The 22,107-nt window shown below is 47.3% G+C and overlaps 1 protein-coding gene across 2 annotated transcripts; it reads right to left on the bottom strand.

The window, feature by feature from the left end:
* Window positions 1-805: 805 nt before the first annotated feature.
* Window positions 806-21,781, bottom strand: CSNK2A1 (casein kinase 2 alpha 1). Of its 2 annotated transcripts, none has more exons than XM_051802956.1 (13): window positions 21,657-21,781; window positions 11,414-11,611; window positions 10,296-10,407; window positions 9,542-9,643; window positions 9,064-9,114; window positions 8,144-8,203; window positions 7,395-7,478; window positions 6,895-7,005; window positions 5,981-6,082; window positions 4,980-5,080; window positions 4,121-4,269; window positions 2,777-2,863; window positions 806-2,148 (listed from the first exon to the last, which is right to left on the bottom strand). In XM_051802956.1, the coding sequence occupies exons 2-13, from the start codon at window positions 11,512-11,514 to the stop codon at window positions 2,033-2,035; spliced, it is 1,176 nt and encodes a 391-aa protein (XP_051658916.1). In that variant the 5' UTR covers window positions 11,515-11,611; window positions 21,657-21,781; the 3' UTR covers window positions 806-2,032. The 2 variants fall into 2 exon arrangements, with proteins under 2 accessions (XP_051658916.1, XP_051658917.1); XM_051802957.1 differs by lacking the exon at window positions 21,657-21,781 and adding an exon at window positions 12,600-12,713.
* Between the last annotated feature and the right edge of the window lie 326 nt (window positions 21,782-22,107).

Genomic DNA, 22,107 nt, shown 5'->3' with positions numbered 1-22,107 from the left:
TGTGCAGGTCACAACCTGGCACAAACAAGCTGTATTTTGTCATACTTGGTGCTTTTATGTTACAGCACATTGAGGTAACAGTCAACATGGTCCAACTTTCACATAATTTTAGGATATAAAAGACTTGAGTACAATGTATTTCCACTGGATGGCGTTACGGAGGAGAAAGCTACCCTGGTGTACATGAAAAACCTCATCTCCCTGCCAGCAATCCTCACAGAAGGGGGCTGTGTTTTATGTCCCAGGATTCGGCTTAATCCAGCCCACATGTTCCATCCTAAAATTAACTAAGCGATGTGGAAGTGTGTGGTCGTGACTCCCAAAGAACAGAGGAGGGACAGGTGCTGGGGACAAGCAGGAGACACAAGCCAAGGCATCAGCACGTGCTGAGGACTGGGAAGAGCTGCCAATGCCCAGGGTAACAACTGCTGCAATGGCTTTGGGATGGGAGGTCACCCAGAATGACTGGTGACGTTGCCCCTGCAGCCACGCTAGCTGAGTCCCACAAACATCAGGTGACTGAAAACAAAGTCACTGAAATCCAATGAATGGCAACACACTCAAAAAACCTAAGAACTGGTTCATCATCTCAATGCCCCACCATCAGGGGTGAGACAGAAGAGGAGGCTTTTCTGGTTTTATGGCAAAAGATCCTTCTCCCAGGAGATACTTTGGCTTGTGACATCTGTGTGAGGCTCCTCTGCGCTGCTCCCCCTGTGTGTGACAGGGACAGTGGCTGTCACCACTCCCGTGTCAGTGCATCACCACCCAGGGAGGCCTCTACACAGGGAACTTAAATCTAACCTCGATAAATAAAACCAAATGTTTATTTACACCAAAGAATTCCAACACTGGATCTTTCACATATGAAGGACAAAGTATATATACACAGCAAGGGGTAGCAGGGCTGTAACAAGGGTGCTTTTTCCGTTGTCAATGATAATATTTGTCCACAATTACTGATCTACCATTTCAGTTTAAGTTAACGTCTGCTTGCTCCTTCCTCTCAGTGCATATTTACAAGACTGTGAGGTAACTGGTATTCTCACCACATGGCACGTGAGGGAGGGGATGGTGGGTGAAGATGTGGGACTGGACTTGGCGCAGTCTGATTTTTTTTTTTTTCAGCTTTAAGTAGCCACCAGCTCGAAACCTATAGAAACAATTTAAAAACAATATACCCAATAACAAACTAATTCCAGAGATCCAACCCAAGCAACGGCAGGAAGAACCCTCCTGTGAGAAAGGGGCTGATCAGAGTAGGGCTTTACTCTACAGGAGCACCTGTCTCGGGAGGTGGCAAGGACTCCAATTGGATCAGTAACCTCATTTTTAAGACTAAAATTACATGCAAGGGGTGAGTTGGCATTCTGGTTGGCTCCTAAGGAGACATTATCCAATCCAATTAGGGTTTTGGACATTATCTGCACTTATTCCTTTTAAGCTTATCCCACCTCTCCCTACTGGAATTGTCTCCTCAGTGTACCCTGGCTGGGACATATGCAGGACATAGGGTTAAAGTGAGTGGTACTTTAAGAATCCCCCTCCCCTGCCTCACGAAGACTTGGTTTGGTAGTCTCTGGAGAAGAGCACAATCCCCCAAGGTGTAGGCTCGTGGAGGAATAATGGTGGGAACGTGAAGAGAAGAGATTTCCAGCAGGATGCAAGAGCTTGGAAATGCTGTTGATTCATTTGTTATTAAATGAAGAGTACTTTTTTCTTTTTTTTTTGGGGGGGTGGGGTGGGGGGGGAAAGAAAAACTGTCCAAGAAATATTCCATCTGTAGGTATTTTCAGGGAATCCCCTGAGTTACGAAAAGTTCAAGTAAAAAAAGAAAAATCAGCCTATAATAATTTTGTATATAATGACTGAACTACTATAAATCCACAAGCAACAGTTCAGACACGGTGTCTCCAAAGCGTTCATCCCCTCCCTTCCCCTGCCAGGCAGGAGCTGCGTCCTGAGGAGAGGTGGAGGGGGAAACCTCTTCCCCACCTGACTCAGCTCAGGCAGCAGGAGACAGAGCCCGTCACTACTGCTGGGCGCCTGCAGCAGCTGGAACCGGCATCCCCAGGGTGGTGGTGGCAGAGATGACGGGTGAGCCTGCTAGAGGTCCAAGGGGTGAAGGTGTTGGCACTGAAGAAATCCCTGGAAGAGAGACAGGGGAGCAGGAATTAGAGTGAAAGCAGTGCGTCGCCACCCAGGACAGCTCAGCTTCTGAAATCAAGTGGCAGCTTTGCAGGTCAGTTATGTTTTTAGAGCTGAGATTAAAGGTCTGACAGTTCTCTGTGGCCTCTGAGAAGGGTTGACTGAAGAGTCACTGATGGGCAGAAGAGTGGCAGGATCTCAGAATGGTTTGGGTTGGAAGTGACCTTAAAGCTCATCTTGTTCCAACCCCCTGTCATGGGCAGGGACACACAAGGTTGCTCCAAGCCCCATCCAACCTGGCCTTGAACACTTCCGAGGGATGGGACAGCCACAGCTTCTCTGGGCAGCCTGTTCCAGTGCACTGTCCTTCAAACTGCTGCCAGAAAACCCAACTGCAAAGCACTTTTTAAAACGAGACCAGAAAAGCAGGTCAGGCTGCCCGAAGCCTTATTTATCTTGCTCTCCCACCCACTTCTTTGCAGCCTTCCTTGCCCTTGTCTCCGGTCCCAGGGGATGACCCGATGCCCCACCTGCAGAACTCACCCTCCTGGATCCTCACACCCACCCAGCACACACAAATGCTTCTTTACCACACCAATCACCAAGAAGAGCTGAGAGCAGGACTGACCTGACATCATGCTCGCACTGCTGACAGGAGTGCTGCCACCCGGCATGTTGGACGAGCCCATCCGAGCCTGGTCTTTCACAATGGGATCTAGGAAGAGCACACTACCCTTAGGTGCTGTGTTGCCAATGAGCTGCTGAGGTACACAGACTGGCTGTGGCCTGTGTGCTCAGCCAGCCCTGGCATATCAAACACCATCTACCAGAACTCAAAGTTTTACACCATTTCCAGTGGGAAGCACTCAGAAGGTACCAAGGTCGTGTCACATCAGGGAAAGCCACCTAAATGTGATTTGGGGGTCAGCAGGACTGCTTGACAGGAAAACCTGAAGGGAATTAAGATGAAGTTTGATGTGTTTTCTGTGCTAAGCAACTGTGTAATTGCAGAAAGCAAACCCCAGATCATGGGTGTAGCAAGCAGATAGATTATCACTAATTACAATCATGTGTCACGTCTCTATACACATCCCACAGCAACCTGTGAGCTGTCAGGAGTGTCACTGGAGCTTGTTGTCTTCTGTGAGATGATCCCAACTTACTAACTTTTTACTTTTCATGCTCTCACCTGAACAGGGACAACCCCTTCCTGCCTCCCAGGCCTCCTGTGTCAGACAAGGGAATCCCAAATTTTGCCTTTCCTCATGCTGAGCTCAGCACTACCTGTATCTCTATGTGGACACAAAGTTGCCTGTTCATTCAACTCTCACATTCCAAGTTTTTTGCTTTACTAATGCTCATACCTGCAAAACATTTCACTGGAATATTTCCCGCAGGTGTAGCACAGATCTGCAGTTTGTTAATTACAGGGGTTCTTTTAGCAGCAAGAAAAAAATCCCACATCTGAGCAAATGCTGACATTTTGCATTGTTGCAGCTGTTTCAAACCCCTAAATATCAATATTTGTGAAAACCAGCAAACATTTAGAAACATTTACCAGTGAAAGTTACATTTTTGCTTGCAAACCCAAGACCTGAATATACCGGTGGCTAAACAATTTAACAACAAAAGGAGTTACAAGGCCTGTTTCTCAACAAACCAGACATCTCTGGGTTTATCAAAACACTGGAATCCATGCACACCTGCTGAAAGCAGCTACAAATCACATCATTTAGGTGACCTTCCCTGATATCACCTGATGATTCATGGGCTCAACACAGGTATCCAACACTGGTTCCTTGGCTGGTGTAGGTGGCAGTGGCCTATTTTACCCACCCCAGAGACCAGCAGCCTCAGCTCCAGTGCAGAGACCAGGCTTATTATTGTTGCTGTTCTCAGTTCCCATCTGCACAACCCGTGGGAACAGAGACTTCCCAGGGGCAGATCTCTCAGGGCAGCAGCTGATACTCACAGAAGTAGGGGTGTTCCATGGCTTCTCTCGCTGTGAGTCGTGACTGGTGATCGTATCGCAACAGCTTGTCTAAGAAATCCAGAGCTTCTGGACTCACCAGATGTTGGTTCTCGCTGTGAACAAAGCGCTCCCATCGCTTACGGGAGTGTCTGTGGGAAAAGAGACCCAAATCAGGCCGGGCAGGGGACAGCCATGCCAAAATTCACTCTTTTAAGGAGCAGGAACTGTGACAAATGTCCGTCCCTGAGAGGGCTGGTGCAGCAGCCGCAGGGCTGAGGCGTTCCTGAACATGAAGCAGCAGTGCACTGAGTCTCCACGCGGTGGCAGAGCTGCCGTGGCCCCAGCACACTCACTGTGGCCACCACAGCCCAGATACAGCCACCACAGACCCTGCACAGCAGCAGGATTCATCCAGAATGGATTACGGGCCTAAAATTCCAGGTTCTGCTCTTCTCTTATGCCCCCAACATTGGTTCCTTTAGTTTTAGTATCACACAAAATAACTCTATGAAGGGAAAAAGAATATGTAAATGCCACCTGAAGCAGCACCTGATTTTCCGTGCTGTAATGCTGAGAAACAGCACTGTTTGTTCCCCCCAGACTGTAGAGCATTTGCCCTTCACGCTTTCTGCTCCAGCAGTTCCTTTATTGCCTGGATGACATTTAAAAATCTTTCCTCAGGTCCATTTCCATATAAAGGACTATGAGAAGCACTGGCTAAAGGGACCAAAGGCACAAAGTGACAATTCTCCAGAATTCTGGCTCTGGTTTCTCCCCTAAGTTTTTGTTTGCTTCAAGTCTGTTGACAAAGCTGTAACTGTGTCCAGATCTACCAAAGAGACTCCAGACATTGGCTCACCTGCCCAAGATGTCATTGAAACGTGGATCCAGCTCAATGTTGTATTTGTCAATGTAGTCATACAGATCTTCTGTCCCCAGCACCTTGGCTATCCTCACCAGCTGGGAACAAACAGAAAAATAAGTCACTACTGTGAGGGGATGATAATGCTGGAGTCCACGTGAAGATACAGCAGCACATTCCCTTGGAAGCTTGAACCTGGTCTCAGTGGTCTGAACCAGCAGCCACAGGGTCATGCTGTGGCTCTGGCTTCCCCAGCCACACACAGTCCCCAGCATCAGGAATGTGCCTCCACTCACAGCCAGAGCTCAGTACCCCAAGGCAGCCAGGAGGGAGCCACATACCCTAAAATCTCCAAAACCTGAGACTTTGCAATGCTAACTCCCTTTGTAGCAAGAAAACATTCAAAACCAAGAGAGGAGAAGGCAAGAATAACTGGTCAAAAAAGCAGAAACTCTGGCTCTTGCATGTGAAGGGTGAAGCACCACCCCAGAGAGCTCCAGAATGGAGGTTTGAGAATAAAAGGTCTCTGTTCTGGAATATTTGCATGTTAGTCACATGCAGAGCATGTGGTAAAGGTTTAAGTATAAATATTCTGACTTACAGGCAACACATCAAGGATTTCAGAATCTTGATTATAAACCTGCACCAAATTCAGTTTCTATACAGAGAGGGGGGAAGGTGGATAGTTGCAAGGGCTTTCCACATAACCTCAGGAATAGTCAATCTGTGTACCAGAACACACCAGCTGTAATGTAACTATTGTTACAGCTTTTCCCAGACACCTACTGAGGAGCCCCTAAGCACAAAGCTCTATAAATCCATTTCCATTTAATTGGTTACATAATCTTGCACACTTGAGAAAAGGAATGTGGCTTCAAACTGAGCAAAGAAGCCATTAGAGAAATGCTTAAATCCTTCTCCAGATCACTCGACAGAAGCCTAAGCAGGAAATCTTCATGGTGCTAAGAGAACAGAGATTGTACATGACCAGCTCTCACCTGATCATAGTTGTCATGGCCATGGAAAAATGGTTCCTTTCGGAATATCATACTAGCCAACATGCAACCCAAGCTCCACATATCCAGACTGTAATCATACATCTGTACAAAACCAGAAGGACAATTCAATTTCTAATGAATCAAGCAGAACAGACTTCCAAAACTAACAGGGTCCCCCCCTCCCTCCAGTGACACAAACGTGGCCACATTATGCTGGAAACAGACTGAACTATCTTCATGTATCTTGATCCCTAAACACTGTTCGGCTCAGTGTTCCAGTTACTCAAACTGGGATACAGCAATTAGCAGGACAGCAGGTATCCTAGTTCCATCCCTGTCCACCAGGATATTAAAGATCAGTGCCTTTTTCTGTTTTCACTGCAGGCTCCAATGTTATGGACCATCGAGAAGTGTGTGTGGGGAAGGCAGGGATCACAACAAGCAACAAAAGGCGTGGCCTCCCCAAGGTCCACAGGCAGGTGAGGATGTGCCTTTTTTCAGAACCAGTACAGTATGAAAGTCACCAGGAACACTGTGATTTCCATAATGCAATCTGCCATCAGATATGGGGATGCTTTTATAGCTTAATTTAGAAGTTCATGCAGTACTCGCTGTTCCCACAGGGGCTTTGTTTCATTCCTCTACCTTACTGCAAACACAGCCTTGCTAAAAAAATATTCAGCATTTGTATTCCAAGATCCATGATGATAGTTCTGCAGCTCTTCCTCAGGTCCTCAGACTACCCATTAGTTTCCTTAACTCAGAATTTCTTTAATTTTATGGCTGCTTTCTGCCACACATTTTGGAACAGACTTTAGCTTCAACTCTCTAGACATCTGAATTTTGGGTTTGTTACCTTGAAATGGCACAGACTTTCCATACAAAAGTCAGTGAGAAGTCCTGGTAATTCTTACCTGATAATCTACAAGGAGTTCAGGTCCTTTGAAATATCTGGAAGCCACTCTGACATTGTACTCTTGGCCAGGGTGATAGAATTCAGCCAAACCCCAGTCTATTAGTCTAAGCTAGAAATGGGAGAAAACAAAGAAAAGAGGCTCAAGGGGTGCTCCAGTGGCTGAACAACACTGCAGGTGAGCTTAGTCTGAAGTTAATTTACAAGTCTTCTATTTTCAATTCATTTGATCAGAGTATCTGGTTACGTTTTCTCCCCAAACCCGTATCACCAACCAGTCTAAATAAAATACCTCTCCTTGCAACCCTGTCTGTACACGCGACCCCATAAAAGCTTCAAAAAGCAGCATACAGAATCTCATTTTACAGTTCTCCACACAAGGGGAAGCGCAGTGCCCTTTGAAGGGGTCTGCTAATACCACTACATAGGAGTACCCAAAAGGGATCTCAGTTTGCCAAAAGCAGGACCCTTCCCCCCTGCCCCCCAGCCACCCCACACTACCTTTCTGTGCTCATGGTCAATCATGACGTTGTGAGGTTTGACATCTCTGTGCATGATTCCCATGCTATGGCAGTAATCTAGAGCCTGCAGGGGACAAAGAAACAGACACTGGAGTCACAAGGACCTCTCGAGTTCAACCACATTCAGGAGTATTTGCACATACACCAAGTGTAACATCCTGGACTAGACTCACTGATCACAGAGCCCCCTTTCAAAGGGAGGTCTCAGCAACACAAGTGTCCTGACTTCACTTCATGTGCTTCCTCCTAAAAACTGGAATTTCAGAGTCCCTAAGAGCATAGTTACTCGGCACTATTGATCAAACAAGGCCCCCTTTTCCAGACTCCTAAGGAAAAAATTACTTGTTTCAGAAGAATGGACAAAGACATTTGACTCGCATTACATTAGAGCACAAACCCAGCCAGCAACAGCTTACAGTTGTCTGTTTTCAGAGGCTACATGTACTTCTGATTCAGGACCTTAAGCTATCTCAGTGTACTGAAAGGCTCTGCTAGCCTCAAAAAAATAAAAAAGGCAAAAAAAAAAGCCTAGCATTTGTTGCAGAAACAAGGCTGAAAAAAAAAATCAATACTGAGTTGACAGTTTTCTGCCCCATTCTTTCATAGGCTTTCTCTTCCCTTCCCTTAGTGATAGGTCACTATGATCAGTGACATGAGAACCATCTCTACAGGATTAGCTGAGATCAAATCCTAGAAATAAACAGCCAAACCAGCAAAACACCAACTTACCTTCAAAATCTCATACATGTAGAATCGAATATCATAATCTGTTAATGTCTGGTATAATTGCTGTGGGACACAAACACATCATATCAGTGTTTAACACCCAAAAAAACCTATCACATCCCTGCCAATCCAGAACAACCCAGCCCTGTCCTGGGCTGCTGTGGTTCTCCAAACCCATTTGAAGGACTAGTCCAAGTTTCCCAAGATACTCTGATCCCACACCCAACTCTGAGGAGTTTGTTTCTCTCCCCTTACAAATCCCACAAATAGTTTACTCCCAGCTCTGCTCAGACAGCACATTCTAGTCCCTGTCACTGTCTACCTCCAGTTTCACCTGCCCAGCACCAGCACGACGGGCCATGCCTGCACTCTGGGTCACAAGAAGACTGAGGGTGCTCTACAACATTAAATAGCTATTCCTAATGGCACTGCACTGCCTTTCTTCTCCTGAGGTGGGTCAGTAGGAAGGGGACAAAGAAACATTTAAATCCCTACTCCCAGAAGTATGAAAGGCCACAGAAACAGCAAAGAAACATTTAAATCCCTATTCCCAGGAGTATGAAAGGCCACAGGAACAGCTGTTCAGATTTAAAGTGGTTTCAATAAAGAGTTGTACACAAAAAAGCAAAATGCTTCCATAAGACAGGCACTGATGGGCCACACAGTAACAGATTCATCTGCTCCCCAGTTTAAATACCACTTGGAATCTGAATTCTCACCTTTTAACTTCTGTGGTAAAATGGTACTGAAGGATTAATTACAAACTTCTATCCCAAGTGTATTTACCTTTAAGCACAGTTCCTATGCTGGAAGGAAATGATTTAATAGCCTGCCTGACCTGTGTATTTGACTTTCCCCTCAAAAAACAGAACGAGTGGCTTTCAAACAGAAAAAAAATGAGAAGTTCACATCCCACACTGTACCTTAAAGTCTGTGTTGTTTACATGTTCAAAAACCAAAGCGGGTGTCCGAGACTAAAACAGAAAGAAAAGCGTTCAGCCACGGTAAGTTGAGATGATATGTTTCCATTTAGGATCATTAATTAAACAATTTTTTTCTCCTAAAACTGCACAAAACCCCTCTGCCTCAGATGTATTTATGATTCTCCTCAGACAGAGAAAGCAGAGCCAAAGCCCACAGCCCCTGGCAGCACTGTTTGCAGAATGAATTAACTTCTCTCAGCTCACTGGTATCTCTTCCTCACAGAGTGAGAAGCTGAAGGGACCTGTGGGGGAAGGGCCCTCTAAAAGAAGTTTATCAGATGAAGAGCTGATCTTATTAGTCAATTCAAAAGCAGGATTTAAGAGCAGGGATAAACAAAAACCCGGATCAGAGCTGAAGTCAAACACAGCAGCTTCACCCATAACCCCAGAGTAGCCTTTCAGTTGCTCCCATACTCACCACAGGATCTTTTACTATATCTGCAAGGGTGATTATATTGGGCCCGCCTCGCAAGTTCTCTAAGATCTTGATTTCACGCTTGATTTTCTTCTTTTTAACAGGCTGAAGAATAAAAAACCCAAAGTGTAAGATAAAGCACTGCAGTAAAGTGAGGCTAATAGCTCAACACCCAGATGACTGCAGATCAGCAAAATGCATCAGAGCCTTTGTAATATAACCTGAGTATGCATCACTCCAAGAAGGGCTCAAATATCTGCTGTCTCCTTTCTAACCATACAACCCTGACAGCTTCAGACACCAGTTTCACGTGAAGGAAAGGCAGGAAGATTTTTTTTTTTCAAAGCTCTCTGAACATGATCTGATAGGACAAGAGAGAGGACAAGAGGAAACAGCCTCAAGTTCTGCCAGGGGAGGTTTAGGCTGGATATCAGGAAAGATTTCTGCATGGAAAAGGTTGTCAAGCCCTGGAACAGGCTGCTCCAGTGGAGGTATTTAAAAGACACATACATGTGGCACTGGGGGACATGGTTTAGTAGTGGGCTTGGCAGTGCTGGGTCAATGGTCTAATTCCTTACAGGCAGAGATCTGACTTAATAACCAAGTGCATCTGGAGGCTCAAAATGATGGCCTGTTTCACTGAATGACACTCCAAAGCCAGGCTTTAAGGATTTCAGTTTTAGAACATCAAACAGGCCTTTCTGGCCTCCTGATCACCTCAAGACAGATTTTATCTGTTGCCCAATCCCCAGCTCACCTTGAGAATTTTAACAACTACTTTTTCATTATTTGTAATGTTGATGGCTTCAAATACTTCACTGTATTTGCCTCGGCCTAATTTTCGAACTAGCTGGTAGTCATCTTGATTTCTGTGGAGAGAAAAGGTTAAAGTTCCAAAGAGCTCAGTCATTTCCATGACAATGTACAAACTGCTCCTTAACACTTTATCACTGCCTCACTTTCCAGACAAAAGGGATTAACTAGTGTCTTCTCCTGACTAGGGTGATTAAGAATTAGGAGAGAAACAGGGAACTTCTATTTGCCCAAGGTAGATTCAATCCAAAACTACGGACTGAAAGCTCAACTATCTTTTCAGCATCAGCAAACTCGAGCTATCTCTTCTCCCAGTCTCTCTATATTTGAAAGCTACATTTTTCTTTGTGTAATACTGTTAAAAATCAACAAAGGCAGTGACAGCAAAAACTTAAGTGCTAGCCTGTTTAAAAACAGACTAGGCACAAAGAAGCACTTATGCTCAGACTGTGTACATTCCAGAAACTGGGAACTGCAGCACAGCTGAGGGCTGAACTCTGCCTGGGCCCTCCACATCCCAGCAGGAATGCAGAGCTATGAAGCTGCCACCACTGCTGTCTGATTCTGGGAGGGTTTAGTCATGAGCTCAATTTAGACACCTCCCTCCTTCAAAGAGAAGCAGCCGTGTCTTTTCCAGTCACTGGTAGAGAGCAACAAGTCACAAAATAGCATGTACCTATTTAAGTCTGCAGAGTCTCTTCACTCATCCAAGCCAGAAGCAACTTCACTTTGAAAGACTTTTCACTTCTTTTCAGCCCTGTGCTCAGGGCTAGTTTGATTGTTTCAGAGGAAGACTTTCTTCCCTCTGAAAGGGGATGTTTCCTGACTACCTGGCAAAAATTCTTCAAACTTTTAATGAAGCTGCCGTTCCTATGCAGCTGAGGATTTAAAAGTTTGATAAGAAACACTCCTTTGAAGAAACACCGTGATCCTAAAGCTTGACATCTGCCAAGGAGCACGGAAAAAGCCTCACGCAGCACAGGCACCTGAACTCCCCGTGCACCCAGATCCACAGGGATTGATCCCAGAGCAGGGACATCCAGAGGCAGCCCAGAGACTTACCCCCACTCAACAACGTGCGACTCATAGTCCCAGTACTCGCGGGGTCTGTGTGTGTTCACGTCCGTGTAAACCCTGGCCCTGCTCGGCACGGGTCCCGACATATCAGACAGGTTGGCAGGCGGAAATGACGAGATGTGAAATCAGAGGCGACCTGGTCTGCAACGCTGAGAGGAGGAGAAAGGCCTCGGATTCCTCCACCTGCAGAGAGAATATGAACGAGAGGTTAAATTCTCAAGGTACTATAAAAGTATTTAAGTTAATCATTAAAAGCTGCTGCGAACGAGAGGCTGGAGCCCAGCCACAGGCCTGGGATCGCTTGTCAGAGCTTGGAAGCAATTTGTCTGCTCTCCCTCACACAAGACGGGTCACTTGGCCCCCCTAACAAAGCCCCTTCCAATCTTGCAACTTTCAGCACGTTGTTTCCAACTTCTGGTTGCAGAGATAACTTTCCAAAAGGAAAGAAATGTCATGAATTCTGTATCTGCACACAGACTCCTTCTTTTCAGCTCCAGAGCGAAAGCAGCAGCCACAGGCTGCAATCTCATCTCTTCTCCATCTTGTGCCACCCTATGTAACCAAACCAATTCTGCTGGGAGGAGAACCCCTTTTAGTCACGACTTTCTACAGCCAAGGCATTAAATCTGACTGTCCAAAAGACAGCAGCATCTGTGTTGGATTATGATGCTTTACTCAAACTCGAAAGAAAAATTCTGCTGCAAGAGTCTGAAAATGTTTCTTTGCATCTGCCCAATACTCCTCGTGTAGGAATTAACTGAACCTATACATGACTTAGCAATTTTAATTTTTAAGCACAACCCAGTATCAATAAAGCACATGTGACTGCTCCAGCTCACCCAGCTGAGCAAGATCAGTTTCAGCAAGGAAAAAAAAAAAGAGAATAAAAAAGAAAGAAAAATCAATCACATTATCTAAAGATAGATCAAATTTCACAGTGGCTATTTTTTGTCACGTAGCTCTAGCCTAGCTCAAGCAGCACATTGTAACTGGCTGCTCAGAGAAGGGCTTTTTCAGGAAATCATCGACTGTAGCTTCTAAGAATGGCACACAATGTCTATTTACGAGGGTAGGTATTATTGTGTGCTGTTCTTTATACAGGAAGGGGAGAAAGTCTGCACAGATAATTTAATTTTGAAGCAAACAAAGTTACAGACATATATAAACTTACCCTGCCTGAAAGCTGCTCACTCACTCTGCTCAAAACTGCCAAGGAATTCGTATAGATTTTTCTTCCACTGCCCCTGGAGGGGGATCATTTTGCAGTGGATCCAAGTTCCTTGGCAGAAGGGAATGACACAAATAAGGACGGATAATGGGGACAGGTGTTGACATGCAAACATCAGTTGAGCTTCCAGTTTTTCAGGCAGAAAATCTGAGTATGAGCAGTGACTGCACCTAGAGAACTGTCTCGAGCTTGTTACAAAAGATGAGTTCTATTTCTGCATAACCCAAACAGAATGTTGTCATTTATTAATTCCTGCATTAATGACAGAATCATAGAATAATTTATATTGAAAAGTCTGCTAAACATCATCTAGTCAAAGCAGATGAGATTAGATCAGGTTGCCATGTCCAGTGCAGTCCTGAGCATCCAGAAAAACCCACAGTGTAAAAATTTTAATTTCTCTGGTAGAGAAGTGTTTAACTAGGAAACACAACCACGAGCTTTCAGAAAACATACCAGAGGTCACAGAGAGAGGAAGACAAAGCTCCCAGCTACAGTCTGACACGCTATTCACTGCAAAGGCTTCCCTGTGCAAGGACACAGAGCAGTAGTCTGCTGCCTGAGCAGCTTGGCAAGATTAGATATTTTGTGCCAAAGTTCAACAAAAGGGTAAAAAGCCTCTCAATGCTCACTTTAAATCTGATTTTTAAATAATTTTAACTTAAATCACAGTTACAAACTCCCTCATTTTTAAAAAGGGATGCTATCATCCTTAAAATGCAACCCCTGCCCCCATGAGGGATTTGATATCTTGTGAAGGATCCATACTTCCAGCACCTATTCCGATTAGCACAGGAATTTCCTACACCCTCTGTCCTTCCAGACATATCCACTTACAGCAAGTAGCAACAAAACACAGCTAAGAAATCCATGCAGATTAGTTTGAGAAGCACACCTACTTAGCCTCTAGTAAAATTTGCCTTTTTTTTTTTTTTTTTAGTCAAGAATAACTGAGATACTGGAATATCTTTTTCTTCCTTTTCAATGGAAATGTTTTTGGCACCAAGCTTCTCTCACGCTGAGAACCTTACACCTAAGAAGTTGCACCAGTATGACACAGCACTCCCACAGGCTCCCAGTGAGCTGGAGGCCAAGAGCTTCCCAGAAGACTGGTGTCCCAAGGACCCTGCAAGTGCTATCCAAGTGATGACCTTTGTGGATAAGGTTTGGAGTATAAATAATGCACCCAGGAACACAAGCACCGCTTGACACGGGCTTCCCTGCTGCTCACGGCATGACCTGCCCTCCATGTGAACAGTGTATTGCCAGGAAGATCCAAGTTCATCCAGATAGAGAGGAGTGAACCCAGTAAATCACGTCCAGCACCACAGAAACCTGGTTTTATTAGCAAGGACCCACCTGAACTTGATTTCAGTGAGCCCATAGCAAGCCCAGAGGAGCAGGACAGGACCTGAATTGTCCCAAGATGACCTCAAAGTGCCAAGAAAACATTCCCATCACTTTATCAGTTCCAGACAGACTGTCCCAGAGAAGTTCCCCTTCCTCTCGAGGAGAAAAGCGAGATGGACAGATTGGCCAAACAGGTCTAAGACCTCGCTCTCACTTGTACTTTCCCCACGTAAGCTCATTACAGTGGCGACTGTGCCAGACTAAGACTGTAAACAGGCTGAGACAGCAGCAGGTTTGCTGTGAAAGAAGAAAAGCTCTGCCAGTGCAGAAGAGCAGAATTACAGAATCAAAAGGTTATTCCTTTCTTTTATCTACAACTGCAAGCAAGATGTTTACCTTTCATGGCAAATGGCTTAAACCCAGCCTCTGAAATCACAAGTGTGTAACGTGATTTCTTAGGGTGAGGAAGCATTACAATGATCAGATAAAACTGCTGACGATTTCCTCCACATAGCCCACGTAGCCCTGTAATCCTCCCAAGGAAGAGCACTTGCTCCTTCAGAGTTTGGAGAACATCTACTACTGGAGAGACACCACTGAAATTAAAAGATCAAGACATGCCTAAATACTACAGTACAGCCTGGTGGCAGCCAACAACAATCAGCACCCAGCTTACTTTTGAAAGAAGAAATAATAATAATCAACTTAATAAAAAACATGCTTTACCTCACAAAAGACCCCGATTTATGTGTTTTCATAATGCTGAAACTGCAGCAATACAAGCATGGAAGAGATGACCTCCAGAAGTCCCTTGCAACCTATATTTTTCTATGATTTTATAGCTAAAATAGAAACAAGCCTGGATTAACAAAGCTGACACTACATCCTTTCCTGAAGATCATTCACCTACTAAAGGGACATCATCAAGAGAAGCACAGGTTTTAAATCTGAGTCAAAAGAAAAAGCTAAGGTTTGAAATTGAACTTTTCCCTGGATATTGTTTTGGAACAGCACAGTCTGCTCTAACTGCATTTTCCACCAAAGTTATTTTGCAGATTTCTTTTAAATAGCTGGTTGTGAGGAATAACAAATCACGATATCCAAAGACCTCAACATTCCCTTAAAAAAGAAACATGAACAGTCCTGATTAATTCAAAACAAGACATGGCCAGTCACTAGGGAAAGCAGTTGACAGGTTTAGTTATACTGGAAGAAACATCTTGGAGTAATTCTGTACTAGGAATATCCTAAAATTTAGATTGGCTCTTCCTTCATCAGCTTGACTGATCACCCCCCTGAATTCCTTGCACTTCCTGCCAATGAAGAAATTATCCCTTGCAACAAGGATCACGATCTATATGGAAGTCACAGGGCCGACCATGGAATGGTTTTAGTTTTGCCGTCACTCCGTGTTTTACAATACCCTGCACAGTCCTGGGGAAAACTTCCCTGTCCCACTTTCCCAATGCCGAGAGCAGCGTCTTGCACGTCTGTCACCCTCCAGGATGCCCTGGCAGTGGCTCTGGTGCCCACACACACCCTCCTGGCAGAAGGTCTGTCATGCTTTGTCTTCCTTTTTGTTCAGACCGGTAACAGCTAAATTGTAGCAGAGCTGTCACAGACCCTCTACGGGTCTCCACTGTCTCAGCCTGGTTGGACAACTGTCCTTTGCCAAGTGTCAGTGTTGGCAACAGCACATGGACCTGGGTCAGGACAGCCAGGATTTCCTCCAGCAGCAGTGATGGGAATGCTGCTCACTCCATCTCCTAAGGGATTTTATCCAGAACAGACAACCTTTAAAACTCCTATCTCCCTACTTCTCTCCCCCAAACCCCTGGACTCTAATATTTTCAGAGCTAAGTTAGTCCACAGCACATGGAGTGAAGGGAAAGTTTTTCTTAACACAAAACCCCAAGGCTGATCTTGGATGAGGTCGTGGGCAGGGACACCAGCAAGACACCCAAGCCCCAGCACCTCTGGCTGCTCCTGCCACTGCTCCCAGCCTCCCACAAACACAGCGGACATCCTTACTGCCAGGGCTGAGGAATCCTGGCACAATCCAACAAAAATGCCTGTAAATGTAACCGGGAATTGCCAAACTAACCTCCCTGTACACACACCAAACAGAGGCCTTCTGCAGGCACCTCTTCCCCACCCCGACAGTTCAGGCCGAGCAGGGAGTGCAGGAAAGGTGGGCGAGTTTTTTTGGACGTACATCCCTTCAGGCCTGCCCTAAAGCCAAAGAAAGACTTCAGTGGGAAGCAATTCTTTTTTATTCCAAGAGCACTAACAAAACTAAAGCTCCTACTGCTGGAGCTTCAGACAGTATTCCAGTTACCAAAACTACCATTTCTGAGATCCCAGCCAGGGAACTCTTCCTGAAGGCTCACAAAGGGGAATGTTTCAGCACCACTACAGGCTCTTCAGAGCTGACATCAGGCTCCACTGGCAGCGTCCCCTGGAAAGTTCTCCCTCCCTAATTGCTGCTAAGTGACACAGTTGTTTTCCTCATTAATTAGTAGGCACAGAGCACTGCCAGGCCAATCGTTCAGCTGATTTGACTCTGGTTCATGTACAGAGAGGGATTTAGCCAGAACTCAGACAACTGACCTGTACCTGTGCAACAGCTATACAGTTCCAACTGATCTGACCAGGCAATTCCCAGAGGCAGGAACAGTTACCAGAGCCAAAGGATAAACCAGTTACACTGCATGTAACTATTTCTTCAGGAAATCCCTGTGATCAGCTGTTCCATGGAGCAGGCAATGCACCACAAACCATCTCCACTGCTCAGCTGGCATCCAGCAGGCTCAGCAAGAACCACCCGGTGCAAGCCCCTGCCAGAAAGTAAAGTTCTGACATAATCCTCTAAAAATTCATCATTATTAACACAAGATGAACCCAGCTACAACCACCCCAAAAATCAAACAGGAAAAAACAGCTATTAAACTCCAGCAATCAGTGTAATAGCTATTATGCCCTGGGTACCCAGTGCTGGGCTTATAAACTGATATATATATAGTTTTATATACAGTTAGAACTGTATAAACCCCAGTGCTGGCTCCTGACACTGCAGGTGATGTGAATGTACCAACCAAGATTTTAATATTTCACCCCAGTGTTTTGGAGATGAACTGAAGCCTGGTGACCTCAGCACTCTCACCAGTGTAGCCCTTGGGGACACAAATGCTGTACCCACCACTGCCATGTCAAACAACCCCTCAGCATCCTCCTTCACACCCTGCAACCAACCCCCCAGCAAAGCCACTGTGCCAAAACCTGTAATTTAATTTTTAAACTCAGTTGAAATGAACCTGGATGCTGCACAGTGAGCAAAAAGCCCCCCTTTTTCCTTCTGGAGTACAATAAAAGTGTGGAAGAAAGGCTGGAATTCAACAGCACACTGGTAACAGGCACAGAAACCTGTGACAAAGCCTGGAAGAGGAGGAACATTGCAGGAGCTCTTGCTTTCCTACACTGGAAATTAATCTGTTGTGCGCGTCCACGCTCATCCATTTTCAGAACACTAAAAATAAAGATTTTCTGACAACTCACACACACGTGTGCAAAGATGCTCTGAGAAAATGCCTTCTCCTAAGGCTTTGGCAACAACAGGGAGAGGCTCCATTTTGCCTCCCTGGACAAGCAGGAGGAACTGGGGGCACTTTTCCCCACCACAGCAAGACCTTTCCCACCCAGGGAAAGCAAGTTCTGGCACGTTAATTCTGTGTTAGCACTGCACAGCACACTGGACTCTCCCCACACTTGGCTTAATTAAAAGAGGACTAATTTAGCCTTTAGTTGTTCTAGAAGGTGCAAGGGCAGAGCCTCCTTCTCTGCAAAAATGGAGTGAATAACTTCCAATTTTCTAGGACTGCTGTTAACACTCAGAGACATGACTATCCAGTGGGAAACCTGCAGCCAAGTTCTGCCTTGACTCAAAATTATTTTCTGCTTTCATCTAGTACACATTTTATTCACCATTCATGTTTAATAAATTGCCATAATATGAGCCAGCCATTACGTGGACAGCAGCTGGACAGCCTGCTTTAGAAATTGCCTCTGCATAGGGTAACATTCCTTAAAAATTAGAACTCAGTAAAAAGGACGTAACTCTCAGAAATGAACTGTGCAAAAATAGAATTATTGAAATTGTAACTTTCCAAATGTGAGTCTGTGGTGGTACCAAGTCCACAAAGAACTCCAAGCCCCCTTTCTGCTTTTCACCTTCCCAAAGCAGCAGCATGAAATGGGTAATAAAATCATTTGCCTGAATAAAACTGCCCAGAGCAGTGTGAACACAGGAGCAGGTAAAACTCATGTCACGCTCATGTTGCTGCTCCTCTGCTGCTGACACCTGACCAACAGAAGATATCCATGAACCACTGATCCCATGACCACATCAACAATCCCATTTCTCATCAACCTTTCCTATGGACTTGTTAGTTTGGCACCTTGATGGCAAAAGGTTTCAAAAACCAGGTTGGAAATCACTCTGCCTTCAGACCCAGCACTGACACCAGCTGAGAAAGCTGCAGCCTCCTCTTCCAAGCAGTTTTTCTAGGTCCAAAGGAGAACTCCTTTTCTCCAATTACATTCTGTAAATTCCAGGGAAGTCAGCTCTTGGAAGCCCCTGGAAGGAGATATCCAAGCTCAGAAAAATTATCCAAGATCTGTCTTGCAATCAATGTTTGCAGCCAGACTGAGTCACAGCAGTCCTTCTTGATTTTAAAATTTAGGAGGTTTTTTTCCCCCTCTCAAGACCTTTAAGGGACAATAAGATCTAAGATGGCATCAATCTCATCCAGGGAGTTTCTAAAACAGATACCTTAATGTAAGCAATTCCATAATGGAGGAACAGTGGAGGTGACAGGTCTGGTAACCCAGAAATAAATCCCTGCCTCTTCAGAAATGTGACATGAAATTAATCACACCACCACAATGTCACCCATTTCCTTCTCCTGCCTCCCTTTCCCTTATTCCTCAGAGGACACGAGGAAAGACAAAAAGAGAAAATTAGTTCTGTAAGGAGAAAATGGAGAAGAATTGAAGTGGAAGCTGCGAGGACACCCACCATTTAATAAAACTGGGAAAAGTTGGGGCCCTGTCCCTTTTATAGTTTCTTTCTCTGTAACTCCACAAATCTATAACCACCTTTCAGCATCCTGTATTCCACTTCCAACCCATTCCACACCGATGCACCCAACCTGCCTCAAATATCAATCACTCAAGTCTTTCTGTGTCTCACCCTCAGGAAATGGTGTTTTACCAAGTGTTTCCCCAGCAATCCCCACTCCCAGCTTTGCATCTGCATTCCCACATCCCACCAGCTTTTTTTCAAGCAAACAATTAACTGTCCCTGCACAAACCCTATGTCATAAAACATTCCATGATCCAATTTCCTCCACATTTGCTAGAACTCACCGCCAGTTTTACTATCCCTCTTGCAAAGAGCCATGTTCCCAACATCCAGCAAGCCTCATTTTCCTTCAACCCATGAACCCATGATGTTCCCTTCCTCCACCCTGTTTCAGCTCCTCAAGGGCAGCAGGTGAGTGGCCAAATTCCCTGGTCTGAGTGCAGGACATGCACACTAACAACAGAAATTATATTACCAGGTATTGCCATAAATCACCAGAGAAAGGTGAAATAAAGGAAATTTCTCCCCATTGCCAAGATGAAAGGGAAAGATCACTGCCTAACACCAAAGACCTACGTTCTTCATGCTCAGGGAAAGATCTGGACCTTTACAAAAAGCCCCTCCCTGCCTGGAGGCACCAAAGGAACTGGGATTCCAGCTGCAAGGCATGGGTGGATCTCCTGAGGGCAGAGTGCTGCCTGCCCTGTGCATGGGACTGGACATTCCCATTCCAATTTTCACTTTCCAGTGCCCTCCACAGAGGATGGACCACTCTTGGTATGTTTTACCCAAGCATGGCCCTGTGCTGTAGGAATCAGAACATTCAGAAACTAATCCTAGTTTTTAGGACTAACCAAGGAACTGATCAAGCTTTACACTTTCCCCCAAATCCTACCTCGAGTCTTCCCAAGCTGAGCGTCCCCTCTCCCAGCACAACCTTCACCCTTTTCTACATCACAACAGCAGGAACGACACAGGGATGAGCAACTCCTCTGCCCCTGCTGATGCTGCACCTGGAATCCACACCAGGACTCACACCCAACATCCCGGTCTGTTGGCAGGACAGAGCACCAAAGTGAGCAATTCTGTTTCTGAAAAGAAAGTGCTTTCCAAGAACCAATAAATCACTCCCTGCCCCAAGCAGAACTGCTGGGTCTCCACTTGATTCCCGCTGTGCCCAGACACCTCTGACTCCTTCTGGGGGCTCTTCCCAAGCCATCTGTGGAGCACATGGAGCTTCCCTGAGGAACCAGGTGGGCAGATGTGGAGCACAGGGCACAGCCCCCTCCAGACACATCAGCCTGGCACTGAGGGAGCAGCTCCCCAAGGCCCCGGCCCAGGGTCAGGTTTAAGCAGCACAAACCCCAAATCATCACAGACCCCTCTCGGGGGTATCAGGGTTGGAAGGGACCCATCGGAATTGAGTCCAACTCCTGGCCCTGCACAGGACATCCCAACAATCCCACCCTGTCCCTGAGAGCTTTGTCCAAATGCTCCTTGAGCTCTGGCAGCCTTGGTGCTGTGCCCACTGCCCTGGGGAGCCTGTTCAGTGCCCAACCACCCTCTGGGGGAAGAACCTTTCCCTGATATCCACCCTAACCCTCCCCTCACACAGCTCCAGCCGTCCCCGGGGTCCTGCCACTGGTCACAGAGAGCAGAGATCAGTGCCTGCCTCTCCTCTTCCCCTGAGTGTTCATAATCCAAACTTTATTGGTTTCACCCAAAGCCCTGACTAAGAAAGAATAAAGTGATCTGACATACACGGGGTTCCATAATCTTATCTGACCTCACTTACAAAGCGCATTTTACCAACAGCCACACACAGCTCGCTGCCCCCAAGGCACAATGAACCAAATTACAGCTGGGACCAGACTGACCACCGCCGCTTCCAGAGGAGACACCGGCGTGGAAAGCCGTGAGAACGACCTTCCCCTCCGCCCAGAAAGGCCCAGATCGGAGTCCCTGCGCAGCCGGGGGTGGCGGTGAGCACCAACAGGCCTCTCCCTGCCCCTCCGCATCCCCCCGCTTCTCCGGGCAGGGCGAGGGAGAGGCGAGATCGGGCAATTTAGGTAAATAACACCTACACGGCCCGAACGAGCGAGCCGGGAGCGCTGGGGGAGGGGATGGACCCGGTCCCGCGAGGCCCTGCCCTTCCCTGCGCGGCCGGGGCCGGCCCCGGCCCGGGCCGGGGGGCCAGCGGGGCGGCCCCTCCGCGGCCCCTGCCCGCTCCCCCCGTGGGCTCGAAGCCCCTCTGCGGGCAGGACGCGGCGGGCCCTGCCCCTCCCCGCCGCGCCGGGCCCGCCCGCTCCCCGCGCTCGCCCCTCAGCGCCGTCGCGGCCCCGCTCTGCTGAGGGGCGGCCGCGGCCCCCCGGCCCCACACCGCGCCCGCGGCGGAGGATGGGGGGGGCGGGGAGGGGGAAGCACAGGAGGCGCGGAGACGCCTCTCCCCCGCCGCCCCCTCCACCCGCCGCCGCCGCGGGGCCCCACACGGGCGCGGGAGTCGCCGGTACCTGGCGCGGCCGCCGCCGCCGCCGCCGCCGCCGCACACAGACAATATGGCGGAGGCACAAGGCTCGGCCGCCGCCGCAGGGACCAGAGCGAGGCGCGCCGGAAACGGAACCCAGCGCGGCCCCGCCACGCGCCGCGGGGGCGTGCGCAGAGGAGGGGGCGGGAGGAAGGAGGAGGAGGAGCGCGCCGCGGGGTGTGATGGGAGTTGTAGTCCGCGAGGTGGTGGGGGGTGTCCCGGCTCCGTGTCCTGGTGTGTCCCCGTGGGGCGCGGGGAGGCCGTGCGGGATGTGTCGGCCTCCCGCGGCACCGGCGGGGGGCCCAGCCGTGCGCGTTGGTGGCCCGGGCCCTGGCCCTCCGCGGGGCTGCGAGCGGGGGGCCGCCGCCAGGGGGCGACTGCGGCCTGCGGAGCGGCCCCAGGATCGGGCCTACCATGGCCCTTTAACGGCCCTTCCG

The sequence above is a fragment of the Manacus candei genome, unplaced genomic scaffold (assembly GCF_025592945.1).
Source record: "Manacus candei isolate 608988 ecotype Guabito, Panama unplaced genomic scaffold, ASM2559294v1 h1tg000057l, whole genome shotgun sequence".
NCBI classification, from domain to species: Eukaryota; Metazoa; Chordata; class Aves; order Passeriformes; family Pipridae; genus Manacus; species Manacus candei.
This window is presented reverse-complemented; position numbering and strand designations above follow the sequence as displayed.

Coding starts and splice junctions, on each gene's coding strand:
- CSNK2A1 (XM_051802956.1), bottom strand. CDS start 11,514: ATGTCGGGACCCGTGCCGAGCAGGGCCAGGGTTTACACGGACGTGAAC. Junction 7,479..8,143: donor ACATGTATGAGATTTTGAAG/GTAAGTTGGTGT, acceptor TGTCCCCTGCAG/GCTCTAGATTACTGCCATAG. Junction 2,149..2,776: donor CAGTGCGAGCATGATGTCAG/GTCAGTCCTGCT, acceptor TCTCTCTTCCAG/GGATTTCTTCAGTGCCAACA.